At 40.1% G+C, this 22,881-nt stretch overlaps 1 protein-coding gene across 2 annotated transcripts in view; it reads right to left on the bottom strand.

The window, feature by feature from the left end:
• Positions 1–5,497: 5,497 nt before the first annotated feature.
• The window catches only part of NPR3 (natriuretic peptide receptor 3), a 95,681-nt gene continuing 78,297 nt past the window's right edge, over positions 5,498–22,881 (bottom strand). For both annotated transcript variants that reach the window (XM_058716799.1, XM_058716807.1), the window contains exon 8: positions 5,498–6,301. In XM_058716799.1, coding sequence (XP_058572782.1) covers positions 6,283–6,301 — 19 coding nt within the window. In that variant the 3' untranslated portion in view covers positions 5,498–6,282. The remainder of the gene's footprint in view (positions 6,302–22,881) is intronic.

The following is a 22,881-nucleotide window of genomic DNA, read 5'->3' as shown; positions in this document are numbered from 1 at the left end:
TTTGGCTATTCAGGATCTTTTCTGGTTCCATACAAATTTTAGGATTGTTTGTTCTACCTCTGTGAAGAATGCTGGTGTTATTTTGATAGGGATTGCATTGAATATGTAGATTGCTTTGGGTAGTATTGACATTTTAACAATATTTGTTCTTCCTATCCAGGAGCATGGAATCTTTTTCCATTTTTTTGTGTGTGTCTTCTTCAATTTCTTTCACAAGATTTCTATAGTTTTCAGTGTATACATTTTTCACCTCTTTGGTTAGATTCATTCCCCGGTATCTTATGGTTTTTGGTGCAACTGTAAATGGGATCGATTCCTTGATTTCTCTTTCAGTTGCTTCATTGTTGGTGTATAGGAACACAACTGATTTCTGTGCATTGATTTTATATCCTGCCACTTTGCTGAATTCATGGATCAGTTCTAGAAGTTTTTTTGTGGAACCTTTTGGGTTTTCCATATGGAGTATCATGTCATCTGTGAAGAATGAAAGTTTGACCTCCTCCTTGCTGATTTGGATGCCTTTTATTTCTTTGTGTTGTCTGATTCCAGAGGCTAAGACTTCCAATATTTTGTTTATAACAATGGTGAGAGTGGACATCCCTGTCTTGTTCCTGACCTTAGGGGGAAAGCTCTCAGTTTTTCCCCATTGAGGCTGATATTAGCATTGGGTCTTTCATATATGGTTTTTATGATCTCAAGGTATGATCCTTATATCCCTACTTTCTTGACGGTTTTTTATCAAGAAAGGATGCTATATTTTGTCAAACACTTTCTCTGCATCTATTGAGAGGATCATGTGGTTCTTGTCCTTTCTTTTATTGATGTGATGTATCACACTGATTGTTTTGTGGATATTGAACCAGACTTGCATCCCAGGTATAAATCCCACTTGGTCGTGGTGAATAATTTTTTTAATGTATTGTTGGATCTGGTTGGCTAATACCTTACTGAGGATTTTTTCATCCATGTTCATCAGGGACAATGGTCTATAATTCTCCTTTTTAGTGGGGTCTTTGTCTGGTTTTAGAATCAAGGTAATGCTGACTTCATGGAAAGAGTTTGGAAGTTTTCCTTCCGTTTCTATTTTTTGGAACAGCTTCAAGAGAAGAGGTGTTAACTCTTCCTTAAATGTTTGGTAGTATTCCGGGGCGCCTGGGTGGCGCAGTCGGTTAAGCATCCGACTTCAGCCAGGTCACGATCTCGCGGTCCGTGAGTTCGAGCCCCGCGTCAGGCTCTGGGCTGATGGCTCGGAGCCTGGAGCCTGTTTCCGATTCTGTGTCTCCCTCTCTCTCTGCCCCTCCCCCGTTCATGCTCTGTCTCTCTCTGTCCCCAAAATAAATTAAAAAAAAATAAAATAAATAAATGTTTGGTAGTATTCCACTGGAAAGCCATCTGGCCCTGGACTCTTGTTTTTGGGGAGATGTTTGATTACTAATTTGATTTCTTTACTCATTATGGGTCTGTTCAAATTTTCTATTTCTTCCGTTTAAGTTTGGTAGTTTATACGTTTCTAGGAATTTGTCCATTTCTTCCAGATTCCCCTTTTTATTGGTGTATAATTGCTCATAATATACTCTTATTATTGTGTTTATTTCTTCTGTGTTGGTTGTGATCTCTCCTCTTTCATTCTTGATTTTATTTATTTGGGTCCTTTCCTTTTTCTTTTTTGATCAAACTGGCTAGTGGTTTATCAATTTTGTTAATTCTTTCAAAGAACCAGCTTCTCATTTCATTGATCTGTTTTTTTTTATTTCGAAAGCATTGATTTCTGCTCTAATCTTTATTATTTCCTACCTTCTGCTGGTTTTGGGTTTTATTTGCTGTTCTTTTTCCAGCTCTTTAAGGTGTAAGGTTAAGTTGTGTATCTGAGACCTTTCTTCCTTCTTTAGGAAGTCCTGGATTGCTATATACTTCCCTCTTATGACTGCCTTTGCTGTGTCCCAGAGGCTTTGGGCTGTGGTGTTATCATTTTCATTGGCTTCCATGTACTTTTTAATTTCCTCTTTAACATCTTGGTTAGCCCATTAATTCTGTAGTAGGATGTTCTTGAGTCTTTAAGTATTTGTTCTCTTTCCAAAGTTTTTCATGTGGTTGATTTCAAGTTTCATGACATTGTGGTGTGAAAATATGCATGGTATGATCTCAATCTTGTACTTGTTGAAGGCTGGTTTGTGTCCCAATATGTGATCTATTCTGGAGAATGTTCCATGTGCACTGGAGAAGAATGTATATTCTGCTGCTTTAGGATGAAATGTTCTCAATATATCTGTGAAGTCCATCTGGTCCAGTGTGTCATTCAAAGCCATTGTTTCCTTGTTGATTTTCTGATTATATGATCTGTCCATTGCTGTAAGTGGGTGTTGAAGTCCCCCACTATTATAGTATTAGAATCAATGAGTTTCTTTATGTTTCTGATTAATAGATTTATATATTTGGGTGCTTCACATTTGTAGCATAAATGTTTATAATAGTTAGGTCTTCTTGGTGGATATACCCCTTAATTATGATATAATGCCCTTCTTCATCTCTTGTTACAGTCTTTATTTTAAAGTCTAGATTGTCTGATATAAGTATGGGCTACTCCATCTTTCTTTTGTCAACCATTAGCATGATAGATGATTCTCCATCCCCTTACTTTCAATCTGAAGGTGTCTTTAGATCTAAGTGGGTCTCTTGTGAACAGCTTATAGATGGATATTGTTTTCTTATCCATTCTGTTACCCTATGTCTTTTGATTGGAGCATTTAGTCCATTGATGTTTAGAGGGAGTACTGAAAGATATGAGTTTATTACCATTATGTTTCTTGTAGAGTTGGAGGTTCTGGTAGTGTTTTCTGGTCCTTTCTAGTCTTTGTTGCTTTTGGTCTCTTTTTTTTTTTTTTTTTTGTCTTTTCTCCCCTCAGAGAGTCCCCCTTAAAATTTCTTTCAGGGCTGGTTTAGTGGTCATGAACTCCTTTAATTTTTGTTTGTCTGGGAAACTTTTCATCTCTCCTTCTATTTTGAATGACAGCCTTGATGGGTAAAGTATTCCTGGCTGCACATTTTTCCAATTCAGCACATTGAATATATCCTACCATTCCCTGGCCTGCCAAGTTTCTGTGGATAAGTCTGCTGCAAACCTGATCTGTCCTCCCTTATAAGTTAAGGACTTTTTTTTCCCTTGTTGCTTTCATGATTCTTTCTTTCCTGAGTATTTTGTGAATTTGACTATGGCTATGCCTTGTTGATGGTTGGTTTTTGTTGAATCTATTGGGAATCCTCTGTGCTTCCTGGATTTTGACGTCTGTGTCTTTCCCCAGGTTAGGAAAGTTTTCCGCTATGATTTATTCACAAAACCCTTCTACCCCATTTATCTCTCTTCATCTTCTGAGACCCCTATGATTCTGATGGTGTTCCTTTTTAACGAGCCACTGATTTCTCTAATTCTTAAATCGTGCTCTTTTGCCTTAGTCTCATTCTTTTTTTTCTGCTTCATTATTCTCCATAAGTTTGTACTCTATATTGCAGATTTACTGCTCTGCTTCATCTATCCTTGCTGCCGTGACATCCATTCGAGATTGCAGCTCAGTTATAACATTTTTTATTTCATCCTGACGCTTTTACTTCTTTTATCCCTGAAGAGAGGGATTCTAAACTATTTTCAACCCCAGCTAGTATTCTTATTATTGTGATTCTAAATTCTGGTTCAGACATCTTGCTTGTATCTGTGTTGATTAAGCCCCTGGCTGACGTTTCTTCCTGGTCTTTCTTTTGGGGTGAATTCCTTCATTTCATCATTTTGAAGGAAGAAAAGGAAGTGATAAGGTAAAAAAACTTAAAATTAAAAAATTAAAAACACACACACACACAAATCAAATAAATGATGTTATATTCTAGGAGTGTTTTGGTCTGGCTATTGAAAAGAGCTTGATAGATTAGAGAAAAAAGGGGAGGAAAGAGAAAAAAAGGAAAAAGGTTGAAAATTTGAGAAAATGAATACAATGAAATAGAATAAAATGAAATGATGGAAGTAAAATAGAATTTGAAAAATTTACAAAAAAAGTAAAAAATATAGTAGAAAAAATAAGGAAAAGTGCTTTTAATAAAAATTGAAAATAAAAATATTTTTTCTCTTTCTGTATTCAAGAAAAAGAAAAGAAACAAAAAAGAAAAAATAAAAAAGAAAGAAATAAAATTGAATAGATGGACCCAGAGAACAGACTGAAATACAATTGAAATTACATTAGTTTCCCCTAGGAGTCAAACTGTGAAGCACTTTATAGTCCATAAACTAAGCTGGTGGAGAGATTTGTGGTGTTCCTGAAGAGCAAGGTTGGCCCGGTTGGGCGGGACTTAGTGTAACTGCTCCACTCTACACTAGATGGCGCTGCTTAGCTTAAAGAGGTGGATTGTTTGTGGCGCTTGTAGGTGTGTGTGCACATGCGCTGGAGAAGTGAAAATGGTGTCACCCAGCTACCCAGTCTCTAGTATCAGAACTCTGTGCTCTCCCTGACCAGCAATCACACACCCATCCTTTGTCTCTGGCTTCTGTCCACTCCCCGTTTTTATACTATCTGTGACCAAGCCATCAGGTTGCCAAGCAGCACCTCCCTCCTGAATTTTTTCTCGGATGTGACTGTATTTCCCAATCCCTCATTTCTGAGGGACTGCAGCTTTGACCCACTCAGATCCGCTGGGGGAGGGTCTCACCAAGCAATGGCCAGGTGCTGGCTGCACCCACAAATGTTCATAGGACCATGCTGCTATCAACGCCCAGAGACTGCGGCTGGGCACCACCCTGCCCCAGAAAAAGTTCACGCAATCATGTAGCAGCAGTGTTTCAGGGGTTATGGAAAACCACAACATACATCTGGCACTAGGCTTCACCCTTAATGACCTTGTTCCAGCACAAGTGAATGTGGTTGTTCTCTGGGACCTGCTGGGACTAGGTGGCTGCACAGACTCTACCAAATGCCCTTCTGGCAGTGGAACTGCTTTTCCCCATGTGGACGGAGAACCTTCCAGACCCCACTCTGCTTCTGGGGATTCGCCCTTCCCACAAGAGCACCGCCAGGTATTGAGCTGTGGAGTTTCAGACTCTGCGCTCCCCCTTTTATACATTCTTAATGGAATTTAAACACTCTCCTTTCTCCTTTTTCCCTTTTTAGTTCAGTCCTTGTAGCTGTTTCCACTTTTCCACTTTCTCTCCAGTTGCTTTGGGGGGGGTGCTTTTCCCATACTCTCCCCCCCACCCCCTCTCTGTCCTCTCTCCACAAGCAAAAACAGCTCCCTGCCCTCCGCAGCTCCTCTCTCCCCCAGTTCACCTCTCCATGTCATGTACCTGCTGAATTCTGTGGTTCATGTTGTGCAGATTGTTGTGTTGATCATCAAATCAGTTTTCTAGGTGTGCAGATGGTTTAGTGTTGATTTGGCTGTATTTCATGGAAGTGAGATGCAAAAAAAACTTCCATGCTATTCCGCCATCTCATTCTTTTTTAGAAAAATCATGTCCCCAACATCTAGCAACAAGTACTTAAAACATTTATTGAATTAACAATGAATGATTGCAACTCTTTATACAACATCACATAATCAATCTTTCAGCACAGAAGGGGGTCTTTTCTGAATTGTGATTTCAACTGTACTTAGAACATTAACAGCCTGGGTGATTGATTGATTGATTGATTGATTTTTTGTGCTGCATTGGGAATCCCATGCTAAGAGGATGGCTTTTTCCTGTCCTACAGACCAGTCTCATGGTCTTTCTCTGCTTCATTGCCTTTCTCACTTTCTTTTTTCTTCTCTTTCTGGCTTCCTCCTGCTTTAACAACCTTCAAGTCACATACCCAAGTTGAATTTTGTAGGAGCTGTTTTTTTTTAGTCCATTTTTGAAGTATAATTGACATACAATGCTACATTAGTTTCAGGTGTACTGAAACTACTGATTCCACAGTTCTATACATTACTCAGTACTCACCATGATAACCATATTCACCATCTGTTGCCATACAATTCTATTACAATAGTATCAACTATATTCCCTATGCTGTACTTTTCATCTCTGTGACTTATTTATTTTATAACTTGAAGTTTGTACCTGTTAATCTTCTTCATCTCTTCTGCCCACCCCTTAACCACCTCCCCATTGGGAACCACCTCACCTGCCTGCCTGTTTTTAAAGCCAAATGGGATGTCTTTCCTTTAAGAAGTCTCTGTAGTGATAGCTTTGGTCATGGCCACCTGAAGCCTGGAACCAGCACCTCCAGTATTGGAGGTCCCAGGAAATGATACCAAACTGTTGTGTCAGGAAACCAGTAGACATCTAGAAGGAAAAAAGAAGTATACAGTTACAGTAAAAACAGAGCTCCTTATCAGTGATGTCATTCTCCTCAAAGAAATGAGGAATTTTGTGTTTTCCTGAGAAGATAAATATGAGAAGATCATTAGCTTTGAGGTGACTCACTGAAATGCACCCAGAGTGGCATGTTCACTAGGAGACCCCCATTGGCATTGCAGGCTGTAAATTATGGTCATTCCTAAGAGGTAACAAGAGAGGTTCTGTCAGCTGTGCAATTACTTTGTTTTGGCAGGACACTTTGGATTCAAGAAAACATTGGCTGGAGTTCAAGGCCAAGATTTTGGATCAGCTGCCACCATAATTTTTCAGAAATGTGATGACTGTACCTCAAGAAATAGTTTCCTAAGTAGGCTGCAGGAATGTCTCTTGTACATGTTTGAAAGGAATGAAGCTCTTGGGGACTTAACAGTAAAGCTGAGTTATCATGGGCTTCTCAAGCAAAGGGTGAGAAGCCCAGATCACATCAGGAATCTTCTTCACCAAATGTAGTGAAGTAATGAGAGAGTGGCTTTAATTGAGATAGGACATGGCTGGACTCTGTATCTTCTACATGATATGCAAACACAGCGATATAAAAATCTATCAAGGTTACCCAGATCTCTCTTTGCCATTGAAAGTTCTATGTTAAACTAAACACCATAAGCCTCCTACACTTCTCAGTATCCTGTCTGAATGTAATAATAGTGAAGAGGAGAATCATGTGAACATCTAAATGATCCCCAACACTCTAGAGGGCCAGTAGATGCACTCAGTGTCCATTTCTTGCTTATTCACAGTCCTTCATTTATATATCAGAAAGCATCACTCAGACTTGAAAATTTCAGGGGGTCATTGCAATTTGAATACCTAAGTCTATGGCTTGACAAGGAGACTATTCCCAGTCCGTTTTTATTTAGCATAACATTGTCTCTAGACAAATACTCTATTATTAACACTACATATTGTGGTTGTCAAGGGAAATATTTACAATGTACCTAAGTTTCTAAGATAGAAAATAAGATAAAATTTGAGTGGTGGGAAATTGGGTGTGAAATTGAAAGTCAAATATTGAGTCAGAAATACCATCACAGAAGCATAGATACGATGCCTACAGAGGAATTGAACATGCTTGGCCAGTGAGGGTAGAAAAAGAAAACACTAGTCCTTTAAGGGAAGTAGCCGGGCCATCCAAATAACAACCTGAAAAGATGAAACAATCCATTAATTTACTTTCAATTATTACATTCATTTTATTGATTTTATGGAATAAAATTAAGAATATTAAAAGCACTGTCCTATAAAAGAATTTAAAAAATTGCGGTGGGTCTCTGAGAGTTTATATAGAAGGCTGATGCTGGATTCCCCCTTCTATTTAGAAAATTATATTCATTACTCTTGAGGAAGCCTGTAAAATTTCTCTGCTGTACTATGAGTGTGCTTAATTGGTTTTACATCATAAATATAATATTGAAAATGCCACAAGTTAAAGTATTATACAAATGCATGGACTGAGATCTTACTTGGAAAGCCTATTATTTTCTATATTTTTCATCATGTTGCCAATTTCCCTATGTGTGCTATGTATGGGTATGTGGTGTGTGAGGGTGGGAGTTGTAAATTTAGGAGGAGATGGGGGTTCTAAGAAGTTCAACAAAAGCAAGGCTTCCAATTATCATATTCCTAAGGGCTCTCAATCTTTTGGACCTCCCCTTCCCATCCCCCAAATTCCAATGTACATACAAACCTCACTAAAATATCTACGGCTTCTTGTAAAGCAATTTGGGACTCCTAGCTATGGCCATAAAAGCATTTTTGTCTCTTAGGGATTTCTGTCACAGGAATCAAATCTTTGATCTCTTGGGAGACCCTCAGGGCAGCACTTTCTCCAGAGCCATTAAGCTGGGAGGTTTATACTAATATTCGAGGTTCTTTTTAGAGTCTGAGGTCCTTCATTCTCTAGCATAGGCTAGAGTCTTTTGAAACCCTAGGCTCTAGTGCTGAGCTTACTGCTTATCAACCGTGAGACTTTGAACAGATCATGTAACTTCTCAGAATATCAATTTCTTTTTCTGTGAAAGAGAAACATCATTGACAAGTTGCATTCTGGGTTCACTTAGTAGGAAGGGGAGAATGGTAAACAGTTGGTATGTTGGTGAGCATTTAACAACCAGGTCTCTGGAGGGAATGTGCCATGATTTATAGCATTTGTTGATTTCTGTGGTGGAAATAATCATAACATGACCAATTTCTTTATTATTATTATTATTATTATTATTATTATGTAATTTATTGTCAAATTGGTTTCCATACAACACCCAGTGCTCATTGCAACAGGTGCCCTACTCAATGTTCATCACCCATTTTCCCCTCTTCCCCACCCCCCATCAACCCTCAGTTTGTTCTCAGTTTTTAGGAGTCTCTTATGGTTTGCCTCCTTCCCTCTCTGTAACTTTTTTTCCCCTTTCCCCTCCCCCTTGGTCTTTTGTTCAGTTTCTCAGGATCAACATATGAGTAAAAACATAGGGTATCTTTCTCTGCCTGTCTTTCTCTGCCTGATTTATTTCACTTAGCATAACACTCTCCAGTTCCATCCACGTTGCTACAAATGGCCAGATTTCATTTTTTCTCAATGCCAAGTAGTATTCCATTGTATATATAAACCACTTCTTCTTTACCCATTCATCAGTTGATGGACATTTAGGCTCTTTCCACAATTTGGCTATTGTTGAAAGTGCTGCTATAAACATTGGGGTACAAGTGCCCCTATGCATCAGCACTCCCGTATCCCTTGGGTAAATTCCTAGCAGTGCTTTTGCTGGGTCATACGGTAGATCTATTTTTAATTTTTTGAGGAACCTGCACACTGTTTTCCAGAGTGGCTGCACCAGTTTGCATTCCCACCAACAGTGCAAAAGGGTTCCTGTTTCTCCACATCCTCTCCAGCATCTATAGTCTCCTGATTTGTTCATTTTAGCCACTCTGACCGGCGTGAGGTGATAGGTGAGTGTGGTTTTGATTTGTATTTCCCTGATGAGGAGCGACGTTGAGCATCTTTTCATGTGCCTGTTGGCCATCCAGATGTCTTCTTTAGAGAAGTGTCTATTCATGTTTTCTGCCCATTTCTTCACTGGATTATTTGTTTTTTGAGTGTGGAGTTTGGTGAGTTCTTTATAGATTTTGGATACTATCCCTTCATCCGATATGTCATTTGAAAATATCTTTTCCCATCAAAGGCATCCAAATTGGCAAAGATGAAGTCAAGCTTTCGCTTTTTGCAGATGACATGATATTATACATGGAAAATCCAATAGACTCCACCAAAAGTCTGCTAGAACTGATACATGAATTCAGCAAAGTTGCAGGATACAAAATCAATGTACAGAAATCAGTTGCATTCTTATACACTAACAACGAAGCAACAGAAAGACAAATAAAGAAACTGATCCCATTCACAATTGCGCCAAGAAGCATAAAATACCCAGGAATAAATCTAACCAAAGATGTAAAAGATCTGTATGCTTAAAACTATAGAAAGCTTATGAAGGTAATTGAAGAAGATATAAAGAAATGGAAAGACATTCCCTGCTCATGGATTGGAAGAATAAATATTGTCAAAATGTCAATACTACCCAAAGCTATCTACACATTCAATGCAATCCCAATCAAAATTGCACCAGCATTCTTCTCGAAGCTAGAACAAGCAATTCTAAAATTCATATGAAAACACAAAAGGCCCCGAATAGCCAAAGTAATTTTGAAGAAGAAGACCAAAGCAGGAGGCGTCACAATCCCAGACTTTAGCCTCTACTACAAAGCTGTCATCATCAAGACAGCATGGTCTTGGCACAAAAACAGACACATAGACCAATGGAATAGAATAGAAACCCCAGAACTAGACCCACAAACGTATGCCCAACTAATCTTTGACAAAGCAGGAAAAGACATCCAGTGGAAAAAAGACAGTCTCTTTAACAAATGGTGCTGGGAGAACTGGACAGCAACATGCAGAAGGTTGAAACTAGACCACTTTCTGACACCATTCACAAAAATAAACTCAAAATGGATAAAGGACCCGAATGTGAGACAGGAAACCATCAAAACCCTAGAGGAGAAAGCAGGAAAAGACCTCTCTGACCCCAGCCGTAGCAATCTCTTACTCGACACATCCCCAAAGGCAAGGGAATTAAAAGCAAAAATGAACTACTGGGACCTTATGAAGATAAAAAGCTATAACAAAGTTATAACAAATAACCCAGTGAAGAAATGGGCAGAAAAAATGAATAGACACTTCTCTAAAGAAGACATCTGGATGGCCAACAGGCACATGAAAAGATGCTCAATGTCGCTCCTCATCAGGGAAATACAAATCAAAACCACACTCAGATATCACCTCACACCAGTCAGAGTGGCCAAAATGAACAAATCAGGAGACTATAGATGCTGGAGAGGATGTGGAGAAACAGGAACCCTCTTGTACTGTTGGTGGGAATGCAAACTGGTGCAGCCACTCTGGAAAACAGTATGGAGGTTCCTCAGAAAATTAAAAATAGACCTACCCTATGACCCAGCAATAGCACTGCTAGGAATTTACCCAAGGGATACAGGAGTACTGATGCATAGGGCACTTGTACCCCAATGTTTATAGCAGCACTCTCAACAATAGCCACATTGTGGAAAGAGCCTAAATGTCCATCAACTGATGAATGGATAAAGAAATTGTGGTTTATATACACAATGGAGTACTACGTGGCAATGAGAAAGAACGAAATATGGCCCTTTGTAGCAACGTGGATGGAACTGGAGAGTGTGATGCTAAGTGAAATAAGCCATACAGAGAAAGACAGATACCATATGGTTTCACTCTTATGTGGATCCTGAAAAACTTAACAGAAACCCATGGGGGAGGGGAAGGAAAAAAAAAAAAAGAGGTTAGAGTGGGAGAGAGCCAAAGCATAAGAGACTGTTAAAAACTGAGAACTGAGGGTTGATGGGGGGTGGGAGGGAGGGGAGGGTGGGTGATGAGTATTGAGGAGGGCACCTTTTGGGATGAGCACTGGGTGTTGTATGGAAACCAATTTGACAATAAATTTCATATATTGAAAAAAAAAAGAAAATATCTTTTCCCATTCCATCAGTTGCCTTTTAGTTTTGTTGATTGTTTCCTTTGCAGTGCTGAAGCTTTTTATCTTCATGAGGTCCCAATAGTTCATTTTTGCTTTTAATCCCCTTGCCTTTGGAGATGTGTCAATTAAGAAATTGCTGTGGCTGATGTCAGAGAGGTTTTTTCCTGCTTTGTCCTCAAGGGTTTTGATGGTTTCCTGTCTCACATTCAGGTTCTTCATCCATTTTGAGTTTATTTTTTGTGAATGGTGTCAGAAAGTGGTCTACTTTCATTCTTCTGCATGTTGCTGTCCAGTTCTACCAGCACCATTTGTTAAAGAGACTGTCTTTTTTCCATTGGATATTCTTTCCTGCTTTGTCAAAGATTAGTTGGCCATACATTTGTGGATCCAATTCTGGTGTCTGTATTCTATTCCATTGGTCTATGTGTCTGTTTTTGTGCCAAGACCATGCTGTCTTGATGATGACAGCTTTGTAGTAGAGGCTAAAGTCTGGTGTTGTGATGCCTTCCACTTTGGTCTTCTTCTTCAATATTACTTTGGCTATTTGGGGTGTTTTGTGGTTCCATACAAATTTTAAGATTGCTTGTTCTAGTTTTGAGAAGAATGCTGGTGCAATTTTGATTGGGATTGCATTGAATGTGTAGATAGTTTTGGGTAGTATTGACATTTTAACAATATTTATTTTTCCAATGTTCATGGAATGCACATTTTCAGATCACAACGCTATGAAACTTGAAATCAATCACAGGAAAAAGTCTGGAAAACCTCCAAAAGCATGGAGGTTAAAGAACAACCTACTAAAGAATGAGTGGGTAAACTAACCAGTTAGAGAAGACATTAAAAAATATATGGAAACAAATGAAAATGAAAATACAACAATCCAAATGCTTTGGGATGCAGCAAAAGCAGTCCTGAGAGGAAAATACATTGCAATCCAGGCCTATCTCAACAAAAAAGAAAAATCCCAAATACAGAATCTAACAGCACACCTAAAGGAAATAGAACCAGAACAGCAAAAACACCCCAAACCCACCAGAAGAGAAATAATAAAGATCAAAGCAGAAATAAACAATATAGAATCTAAAAAAAAAAGTAGAGGAGATCAATGTAACCAAGAGTTGGTGTTTTGAAGAAATAAACAAAATTGAGAAGCCTAGCCAGGCTTCTCAAAAAGAAAAGGGAGAGGACTCAAATAGATAAAGTCACGAATGAAAATGGAATTATTACAACCAACCCCTCAGAAATACAAGCAATTATCAGGGAATACTGTGAAAATTATATGCCAACAAACTGGACAACCTGGAAGAAATGGACAAATTCCTAAGCACCCACACACCTTCCAAAACTCAAACAGGAAGAAATAGAAAATTTTAACAGACCCATAACGAGTGAAGAAATTGAATCAGTTATCAAAAATCCAAATAAATAAGAGTCCAGGACCTGATGGCTTCCCTGGGGAATTCTACCAGACATTTAAAGCAGAGATAATACCTATCCTTCTCAAGCTTTTCCAAAAGATAGAAAGGGAAGGAAAACTTCCAGACTCATTCTGTGAAGCCAGCATTACTTTGATTCCTAAACCAGAGAGAGACCCAGCAAAAAAAGAGAACTACAGGCCAATATCCCTGATGAATCTGGATGCAAAAATTCTCAACAAGATACTAGCAAATCGAATTCAACAGCATGTGAAAAGAATTATTCACCATGACCAAGTGGGATTCATTCTTAGACTGCAGGGCTGGTTCAGTATTTGCAAATCAATCAATGTGATATATCACATTAGTAAAAGAAAAGATAAGAACCATATGATCCTGTCAATCAATGCAGAAAAAGCATTTGACAAAATTCAACATCCTTTCTTAAAAGAAAAAGAAACCCTCGATAAAGTCGGGATAGAAGGAACATACTTAAACTTCATAAAAGCCATTTATGAAAAGCCCACAGCTAATATCCTCAAAGGGGAAAAACTGAGAGCTTTCCCCCTGAGATCAGGGACACGACAGGGCTGTCCACTCTCATCGCTGTTGTTTAACATAGTGTTGGAAGTTCTAGCATCAGCAATCAGACAACAAAAGAAAACCAAAGGCATCAAAATTGGCAAAGATGAAGTCAAGCTTTCACTTTTTGCAGATGACATGACATTATTATGGAAAACCCGATAGACTCCACCAAAAGTCTCCTAGAACTGATACATGAATTTAGCACAGTCGCAGGATACAAAATCAATGTATAGAAATCAGTTGCATTTTTATACACTAATAATGAAGCAACAGAAACACAAATAAAGAAACTGATCTCATTCACAATTGCATCAAGAATCATAAAATACCTAGGAATGAACTTAACCAAAGATGTAAAAATCTGTATGCTGAAAATCATAGAAAGCTTATTAAGGAAATTGAAAAAGATACAAAGAAATGGAAAAACATGACCAATTTCAAGCTGATGTCACTGAATGTGGAGCTAAGAAGAGATATACAGTGTGTTACATGATTATTTTATATTTCCATACAGATACCTTACAGATAGAATAGATGTAAATACTCTCAAATGCATAGAAAATAGCAAAATAATTTGAAAGTGAAATTTTGAGTATTTATTACCATTGTTTTTAATAAAATGAATTTAATTGTAAGCTTATATAACTTAGCTTTGAAGAATGACTTTGTTAACCAGCTCACAAAGTTTCTGAAACTATAATAAATTGTTTTCACAAGCTAGTACAAACAACTCCAGCACAACTCCACACATATTTTCTTTATATGACAGAGTTGAACCAGAGAATGACAATTAATTCTTAAATAAGATCTAAGAAAGCTTTTGGGCCAAGGCTTACTTGAATGAGAAGATATAGGATCTTGGATGGGTAGAAATTAAGAATAAAATGCAAAAAAAGCATCCAGACTAATATACAGGGTTTTGGTTCGGGGGGTTTTCTTTTTTTCTCTTAAGTCAAAGCAGCTAGAAAAAGCTTAAAGTAAGAAAAAAAAATATTTCAAAAAAGAAAAAAGAAAAAAAAATGTTTCAGTGTGCTTTTCTGGAGGATACACTAAGTAAGAAACACAAATACCATATGATTTCACTCATAATCTAAAAAGCAAAACAAATGAATAAACAGACAAAAAGCGTTATCTGACCTGTAAATACAGAGAACAAACTGATGGTTGTCACAGGAAATGGGGGTAAAGGGATGGGCAAAATGGGTGAAGAGGAGTGGGAAACACCAGCTTCCAGTTATGGAATGAGTGAGTCACAGGAATAAAAGGCACAGCACAGAGAATATAGTCAATGATACTGTGGCAGTGTTGTATGGGGACAAACGGGGACTACTTGGGGTGAACACAGCATAAGATATAGAAAGGTTGAATCACTATGCAGTAGGCCTGAAACTAATGCAACATTGTGTGTCAACTATACTCAAATTTTTCAAGAAAAAAATTTTAAGCAGATAGAAAATGCTTAATAGAGTAAGAAAAAAATGTTTCAGCATGATCGTTTGCAAGTGTATTGTTGCATTATTATCACTATCACTATTGTTATAATGAACCGATAATTAGTGCTCTGTTTCACTATAGGAGCTGCCTGTAAATCTAACTAAAAGTTTAACACTGGAGGCTGGTTTTAAGAAACAGTTATGAAAACCTTTGAAGGAAAGAGCAGAGGTATGAGATGTCTATTTTGCCAGTAGTTTTGGTTTAAAAATAGCCTGTTAATCACTCAACTAGTCAGAATGTGAGAGATCTCTCAAGGAAGACAAAGATAAACTATTAGGAATCTGGGGTAGACACAGGTTTGTGTGGCCTCTAATAGAATCAGCCAGCAAAGATTTACTAAACAGATGGATATCTCCAAGACACTGAGATACAACAAGGGGGAAGCGTGGCCCAGGATCTATTCTCAGGTTACAGTGAATAAACAAGCAGACATTATGTAATCCCATCAGACAACAGACTAATGTCTCCAGACTGATGGATTTCATAATTTCAACTATCATTTACCAATGTTTAATTCTGTCAAGTAAAGACATAAAAGCGAGGGGTGGGGGGACCACTGTTATCACTACCATTTGATGATAGAAAAGGTATTCTCACAGCTCAGACACAAAATCATAGTTGTAATCTCACGGGGAAAAAAAAAAGCCAAACAAAGCTTTATATATTCAGTCAATTAGTGTTTATAAACATTTCCCTATTATTGTCCTTATTTTTCTTATTAAAGCACAAACTGCTAACGCTTCCTGGACAGACAACCATCCTGAAGATGTGACATGGAAACCTCTGAGCTGCAGTCCTAAATTCTGCTGTAAAGGTAGCATCTTTTTCTTATCATCACGATCAATGTCTGATAGGGCAGTGTGCGACAGAGGATTAAAGGTGAGAGGGTCTTTGAGGGTCATCTAGGTATACTTAGGGTGTGAACAACACTAATCTCATGTTGTTACTGTGGCCACTGCCGTATTTCACGCCCTGGCTTTGTCATCTCCTGGCTGGGTGACCAGGGCAAGGTGTAAGACTCTGTCTCAGAGATGATCGCAGTGCCTGCCTCACAGGGCTGTGGCAGGGACTGCATGAGATAGTTTAGCCCTGGAGGGTCCTGGGAAGTTTGATGCCACCAGTGTGAGCCATCATTGCTTCTCTCTGCTGGGAACCTCCCACCCACAACGTTGTGCACATCTCAGGGTCCTCATCTATGAAATGAAGTTAAGGAGTAGATAGAATCTACCACACACAAGGTGACATACAAGAAAGATCCCAGGGCCACAGTTATGGGCCAATCTTGACACTAGGAGCCCAAGAACTTGAGGTGCTAAAATAGTAGCAACCCCATTTGTTGACCTGCCACTGCATATCAGGAACCACTTGAACCCTTCAAATGACTTATTCTCCTAATTGTACCAAGGGGCAAACTGAGGCAAACAAAGGCCTGTGGTTTGCTGAGACCCCCACAGCTAGTTTACAAAAACACAGAGATTTAAGCAGGCCATTTGAGAAAATCTAAGTTTTAACAAAATTTCACAAAGCAGAAACATCATGGAGTATTAACCTTACAAAAACTATACAGAGTTTCTTTGGGTAATAATTCCCCTGGTGCAGGAAATGTTTTATTTTGGAATACTTAGTACTTGACAAAGAAGATAAAAGGAAAGAAAAGTTTCAGGGAATTCTTTGAAGACCAGCAGTGTGGAGGTTATAATGATAAAAGGATAAATAAGGTGGCGACTGAAGAGATGGGACAAAGCTACAAGGTTGTTCAAAACAGAGTGCAAGCCCCAAAACCTGATGTAAATTAGTGAAGAACGCTGGATGTAAAAACATTGGGAGTGGAGGGCTCCCAGCAAATTAGAGAGTATTTGCCCCATCAAAGGCATTAAAATTCCTTTTTTTTCTTTCTACAAACACTAGCTGTCCAAACAGAATGCATCTGCAGAGGCTCCAATCATAATCACTGAGACAATAAATGCCCCAGAATGAGGGAGAGCTCACCTGAAGCCAGGGTGGCCAGGGAGGTCTGCAGAGCAGCAGGTGTGAACCTCCGGTGAAAAACAGACCCGACTAGAAAGCCAAGGGTTTTCCCGGCAGGAGGAACAAAAGGGATAAAAAGTTGCAGTCAGGAAAGTGTGAGGAATGTTTTGTGTGTGACAAGGAAATCAGTTTGAGGAAGTCAAATTCAGCACAATTTGAACCTAAGGACTTGCCACTAGTAAGACAGTAAAGCCAGACTGAGGGCGTAGGGCTGTGAACACCAGAGGCAGGTGTGGAATCTGATGGGGAAGAGGGGAGCTCATTAGAGGTTACTGAGCAAGACAGTGACATTGTCAAAGCAGCATCTTAGGAAGACCAACATGGCGGCAGTGAAAAGAAGGAGGAAAAGAGGGGAGTTGAGGAGTTGGGAGGCTGCTCTCTACTACTTTGGGGCTGAGGTGATAAAGGCCTTGTTTGGTGGCAGAGAAGATGGACAGGGAGAGATGGATGAGAATCTGACTGGATGTGAAAGGTGATGAAAAAGAAGCCAGGTCTACTTACAGAAGATGAAAAATGACCACTCTACTGGACTAAGTCGTTTGGCATGGTCATTGTCTAGAAACAGCAGCCTGACTTCAAACCCCAGCTCGGCTACTTGGTAGCTGGGAGGACTTGGGCAAACTTTCTGTGCCTCCATTTACACACTTTTAAAGTGACCATAGTCGAACTTCATAAGCGTGACACATGAATAGTGTGTCATAGGAATTTCATAGGAGTGACACTGACACATTGTTCAGAAAAGGAACCTATTTAAGGTGCTTAGCCCATTTATGGTGCTTAACCCATTTAAGGTGCATAGGTCTCTTGGCATGCAAAGAGCTCTCAATAGCTCACTACTGTTACTGAACTGAGAAGGGCACACACTCTTGCTCATTCTTCATTAAATACTGAGAACAGTCATGAGGGGTATACAGTTAAGACACCAGGTGACAAGTTTCATTTAGTTAGTCTTTTGTTGGATTTTTTCCTAAAAGCATAAAATACCTTTGACACCACCCAGGACGCTCCTGCTGGAGGAGCACAGATCTCTCCTGCATAGCTGGTTCTTTTTCAAACCCTCCATGGAGAGCACCCAGCACTGGCCACCACACTACAGGATAAGGAGGGGGTGACACAGCCTGGAATGCAGTCTCCCAGACCTGTCTTACTTGACCCTCATTCTGAACTATCGGAGGCCCTTCTGGAAGAGAAGTGTTGTCTCTATTCTGGTCTCTGGTGTCCCTGGGCCTGGAAGGTACCCCTATAGGTATTAAGAACTTTAGGGCTTTGATGCAATCATCTTCTACCAGCCTGTCTGATGCCTGGTCTCTCTTGGCCCACTGGGGTAGCAGTGGAGTAAGAATCCCTTTTGTCTACACTATGCAATCTCCCCACCCACCCACTAACACCTTTATGAGGTGCTGCAAAAATCCCAGAATTCCCAGGAGAGACTTGGACTGAGGTCAGGCACTGGTGGGAAAGATGTTCTTCGGGACCCATGAGGGTCTTTTATATTGGGGGGAGGGCAGTCATTGCTCTGACAGATGACAGCTGCTAGCATGATTGCCCCAGGGTAATGACGTCCAGGGAGCAGTTCTTAGGGATGCTAGGTTCTTCAGTTCTTAGAGGTTCTGATAAGCCAGGGCAAGAAAGCAGGTGTGTGACAGTGCTGATGCGCTAGGCCAGCAGGCGCCTCCACCCCAAGGAGAAAGCAGATTTGAATGAAACTTCTCTGATCCTCTGAGGGCTGTCACTGGCCCACACTGGCCCTTGTCTGGCCCCTTTGGATGGGGGCCAATGTACAGAAGAGGGACCTCTTCCTCCTTATTGTCATCTCTTCCTACAGCAGGGCAGGGCTACTTGTCACCAAGCCAAATTGTCTTGAAAGGCCTCAAAAATGACAAGCTGGGGGCTTTGTCCCCTTATCCAGGGCAACAGGAGAGTATCGTAATTGTCCTACTGAATGCCTCACTCTATGCCAGGCAGGGTTCTAAGTCTGAAGTCTTCACAGAAGTTGTGAGGTTGGGACTATGACAATCCCACTCACCACAGGGTGCAAGTCACAAGAATGGAGCCGGGTTATAACCTGGCTCCAACAGTGTCCTCATCTATGAAATGGGAATGATAGAGCTTCAGCAGCTAACGATGCTCAGGGATGCACAAAGCCTGCAAATGGAATTCTTTTCCTTACTTCTAGTTTGGTGTTAATAGATGATTTTTTAAATTGCTATTCTTTAAAAAAAAACACAGCCATTGGTACCTCTCCTATTAGTATTCCTATTTCTGTCAACTCCAGAAGCCCATGATTTAGCATTAGGGAAGGAGTGTGGTACTAAATCAATGGTATTTGGAGCTCCGTAGAGCTCCTCTGGGGAACATAGCCCCCACTAGCCACAGTGATGAAGCATATTTGGCCATTCGTGGGATGTTGCGTATGCATGAAGAAGTTCATAGAGGGATGAGGAGGTAATACACAAGATGGAGATTCAAGAAGGCCCAGGTCCCCAGGGTGGTCCCCAGGGTGATATGGGAAAACACTAGGAATACTCTGTACATTATGGACTGAATATTTGTATTCCCCCTAAAATTCATATGTTGAAGTTCAAATCCCCCAATGTGGCTCTATTTGGAAATGAGGTCACAAGAGTGGGGGTCTGATCTAATAGGATTAGTGTCCTTATAAGAAGAGACACCAGAGAGGCGCCTGGGTGGCTCAGTCGGTTAAGCACCTGACTTCGGCTCAGGTCGTGATCTCATGGTTCGTGGGTTCGAGCCCCACATTGGGTTCTGTGCTAACAGCTCAGAGCCTGGAGCCTGTTTCAGATTCTGTGTCTCCCTCTCTCTCTGCCCCTCCCTTGCTCACACTCTGTCTCTGTCTCAAAAATAAATAAACATTAAAAAATAATTTTAAAAAGAAGAGACATGAGAGAGTCCCTCTCCCTCTCTACTTGTCTACCTCTCTCTCTAGTTCTATCTCTATCATTGCATTACCTGCCCCACACACAGCCATTTCTGGGATTGGTAAGTAATAAATGTGACTTTACTTCCTCTCTGTGAGTATATTGAAACTGTGCCTTCAATCAAAATAACCCCAGGGTTCTTACTTCCCCAAAGTGCGAGCTCTGATGCTAAGGGAGCTAGCTGCCAACCCTGTGTAGGTGCCTTGTGCCTCCTCATTCATCAGATCAGATTCTGCATGTTGTCAATTCAGTACACTAGCTCCAGCTTCCCAACATTTCTATCTGCCTATCTCCCTGTGCACACATGCACCCAGGAAAGGACATGTGAGGATACGGCAAGAAGACGGCCATCTATAAGCCGAGAAGCCCTCGCCAGGAACCAAATTGGGAGACATCTTGATCTTGGCCTTGCAGCCTCCATAACTGTGAGAAATAAATTTGTTGGTTCAGACCCCCAGTCTTTGGTATTTTTGGTATGAGTGGACTAAGACAGCCTGTGTTTCCTGGAGGTTTCCTGGCCCCACCCTTCATTTCTGGCTTGCCCTTCCACACCCTTCCCCCAGCCCCCACTCCAACCTCCAGCCCAGAATCAGCATCCGGCTCAGAATCCTCTCAAACAGGAGCCCCCAGTATGAGTGGCATTCGTGGTGCTGTCAGGGGACTCCATGGCAGTGGTAGGAGCAGGAAGACCAGGGAAATCGCTATGTGGTGCTCTGGCTTAAAACAAACCATAAGTAATTTTCCAGGTAATGAAGCAGCTTTTTACAACCTTGAGGAAACTAGAGATGCTTAAATCTCATCAGTCTAATGAGTACACCAGAACCTGAAGAACTCTCTAGTGACAAAACTGACTTGGGACCTCTTCAAACTGGGCAATAGGAGTCAGTGAGGCCAACTGTGTAGCTGTGCAGTGTTCTCAAGCTGTAGAGATGCAGGTAATAGGATTTCTGAAGGGTTCTTCCCTTACCCTCCAATTCAAGGTTCACCACTCATTATAATATATTGTTTTCTTAGGGCACCTGGGTGACTTGGTTGAGCATCCAACTCTTGATTTTGGCTTGGGTCATGATCCCTGTGTTGTGGGATCAAGCCCTGTGTCAGGCTGCACGCTGAGCATGGAGACTTCTTGGGACACTCTCTCCCTCTGCCCCTCTCCCCGACTCATGCTATCTCTCTTTCTATATATAATAAAATATAAAAAAGTAAAATAATAGTAATTTTTTTCTTATTTCTATGAATTTCCCTTTGCTGGGCAGAAATTCTTGAGTTCTTTCATGGGTACCATTCAAGCAGTACAATTCATCACATCTACTAATTGATCTTTACTTAAACTCACCCTAGGAAAACAAAGTCCCCAGAGAATATGGGTATGTGCAGTGTATGTTGGTTGAATTATAAACAGGAAAAAGTTTCTTTGGGATGTATTTTTAATGAGAACACCATTGTTATAGTGTGAGCATGTGGCATTCTTGCTTAATAGAAACATTTACAAGAACATACATATTTATATCCAAACACCAAATGAAGTAGATACTTTAAATGATCAGTTTGCACCAGAAATAAAAATATATTCTACAAAACAGGGGTTATATCCACAGTCATTAACTTTCATTTTCCACACAAAACAATAAATTAAATCACATTATATGCAGATAGTTCTACTTACATTAGAACAATAAATTGTATATAGCTTGTGCAGCTCTTATTTTACTTTTCTACCATCCTCATGGTAGATTCATATTGGTTGGTAGTCCTATATTTAAGATAACAATGAGTAATAAATGGCCCAGAAGACAAAGGCTACAAAAGCAATCCTCCACAGTGTCTGTTCCATGTCCTCTTGGTTTCAACCATTCACCACACACAGGACACAAAGCTCAGATTCCCAGGACCCAGCAAAAAGGTCTGCAAACTCACAGCATCTGCATGTTATTGGGAGCGCCTTATCACTGTCTTATAAGTAAGACACACCACACTGAACTTTGTCAGATGTCGGCATTAAATAATAAATAGAGTATCTGGTTTTGAAATCCAAATTTTCCTCTTTCTCAACATTTTCTGCCCAATTATTGTATGACAGCTTTGTTCCCCTAGCAAATAAAGTTTGGTAGTCTATGTTATGATTTACACCCTTGGTGGAAGGGCCCTTTATTCCTGTGCATAAAATTTAGATCTTTAAACATGTGAATCAAAGCAACAGCATCTTTGCTAACTCTTAATTTTGCTTGTTCAAATCTTTCCCCTAGAAATCATTCCACACCTGATACATCAAAGAGCTATTATAACATACAGATTTTTACTTCTGAGACTCAGCTCCCATTGAAACCCTTTCACCGTGTTTGAAGTAGTTTACAACATGAACATTAACAGCATCAGCTGGTTTAGAATTGCTTTCCCTTTGGTATGAATTAACGTTAGTGGTTAATGAAAAATTTGAACAAACTCCAATCCAGCACCCTTTGAAAGTCATTTTAATCCTAGAGTCTAGCTGTGGGATATGCCTGCAAGAGACATTTGTGAGATCTACATGCTGAAAACCAAAGCCAGGCTTGTTGGAATATACGCACATCACAGGCTTGAACTGCCCCGAGAGCATGTGTGGTCAAGTCAGCATAGGGTTCTGATCCAAAGCCAGCTACATTCTTACAGGCAGCACTGTTTTCTCTTCTTTCCCTCTGAGGAAGTGCAGAGGTCCTACTCAAGTCTCTACCTGCATGGGCAAGATGCCGATGCATTTTTGGAGCCATGATGGATGGTGGAGGGGTGGGCAGAGGGAGTAGGGGAGAAAGGGGTGGTAAAGACAGTGGCAGCTTGCAATGCCACCCTCTTCTGTTTCTTTCGGAGGATCAAACTCTTGACTTTTCTTGCTGGGTGTGTCCCAAGCTTCTTGCTGAGTCTGGCTATTGAAGATGGGCTAAGCTACTGGGTATTCTGTAGTTTAAAGATCAACTGAAAAGGAAACAGATCCTTCTGAACAGCAC

Source organism: Neofelis nebulosa, chromosome 1 (assembly GCF_028018385.1).
Source record: "Neofelis nebulosa isolate mNeoNeb1 chromosome 1, mNeoNeb1.pri, whole genome shotgun sequence".
Taxonomy (NCBI): Eukaryota; Metazoa; Chordata; class Mammalia; order Carnivora; family Felidae; genus Neofelis; species Neofelis nebulosa.
Note: the sequence above shows the minus strand (reverse complement) of the source record. Positions and strands in the feature narration are given on the sequence as shown.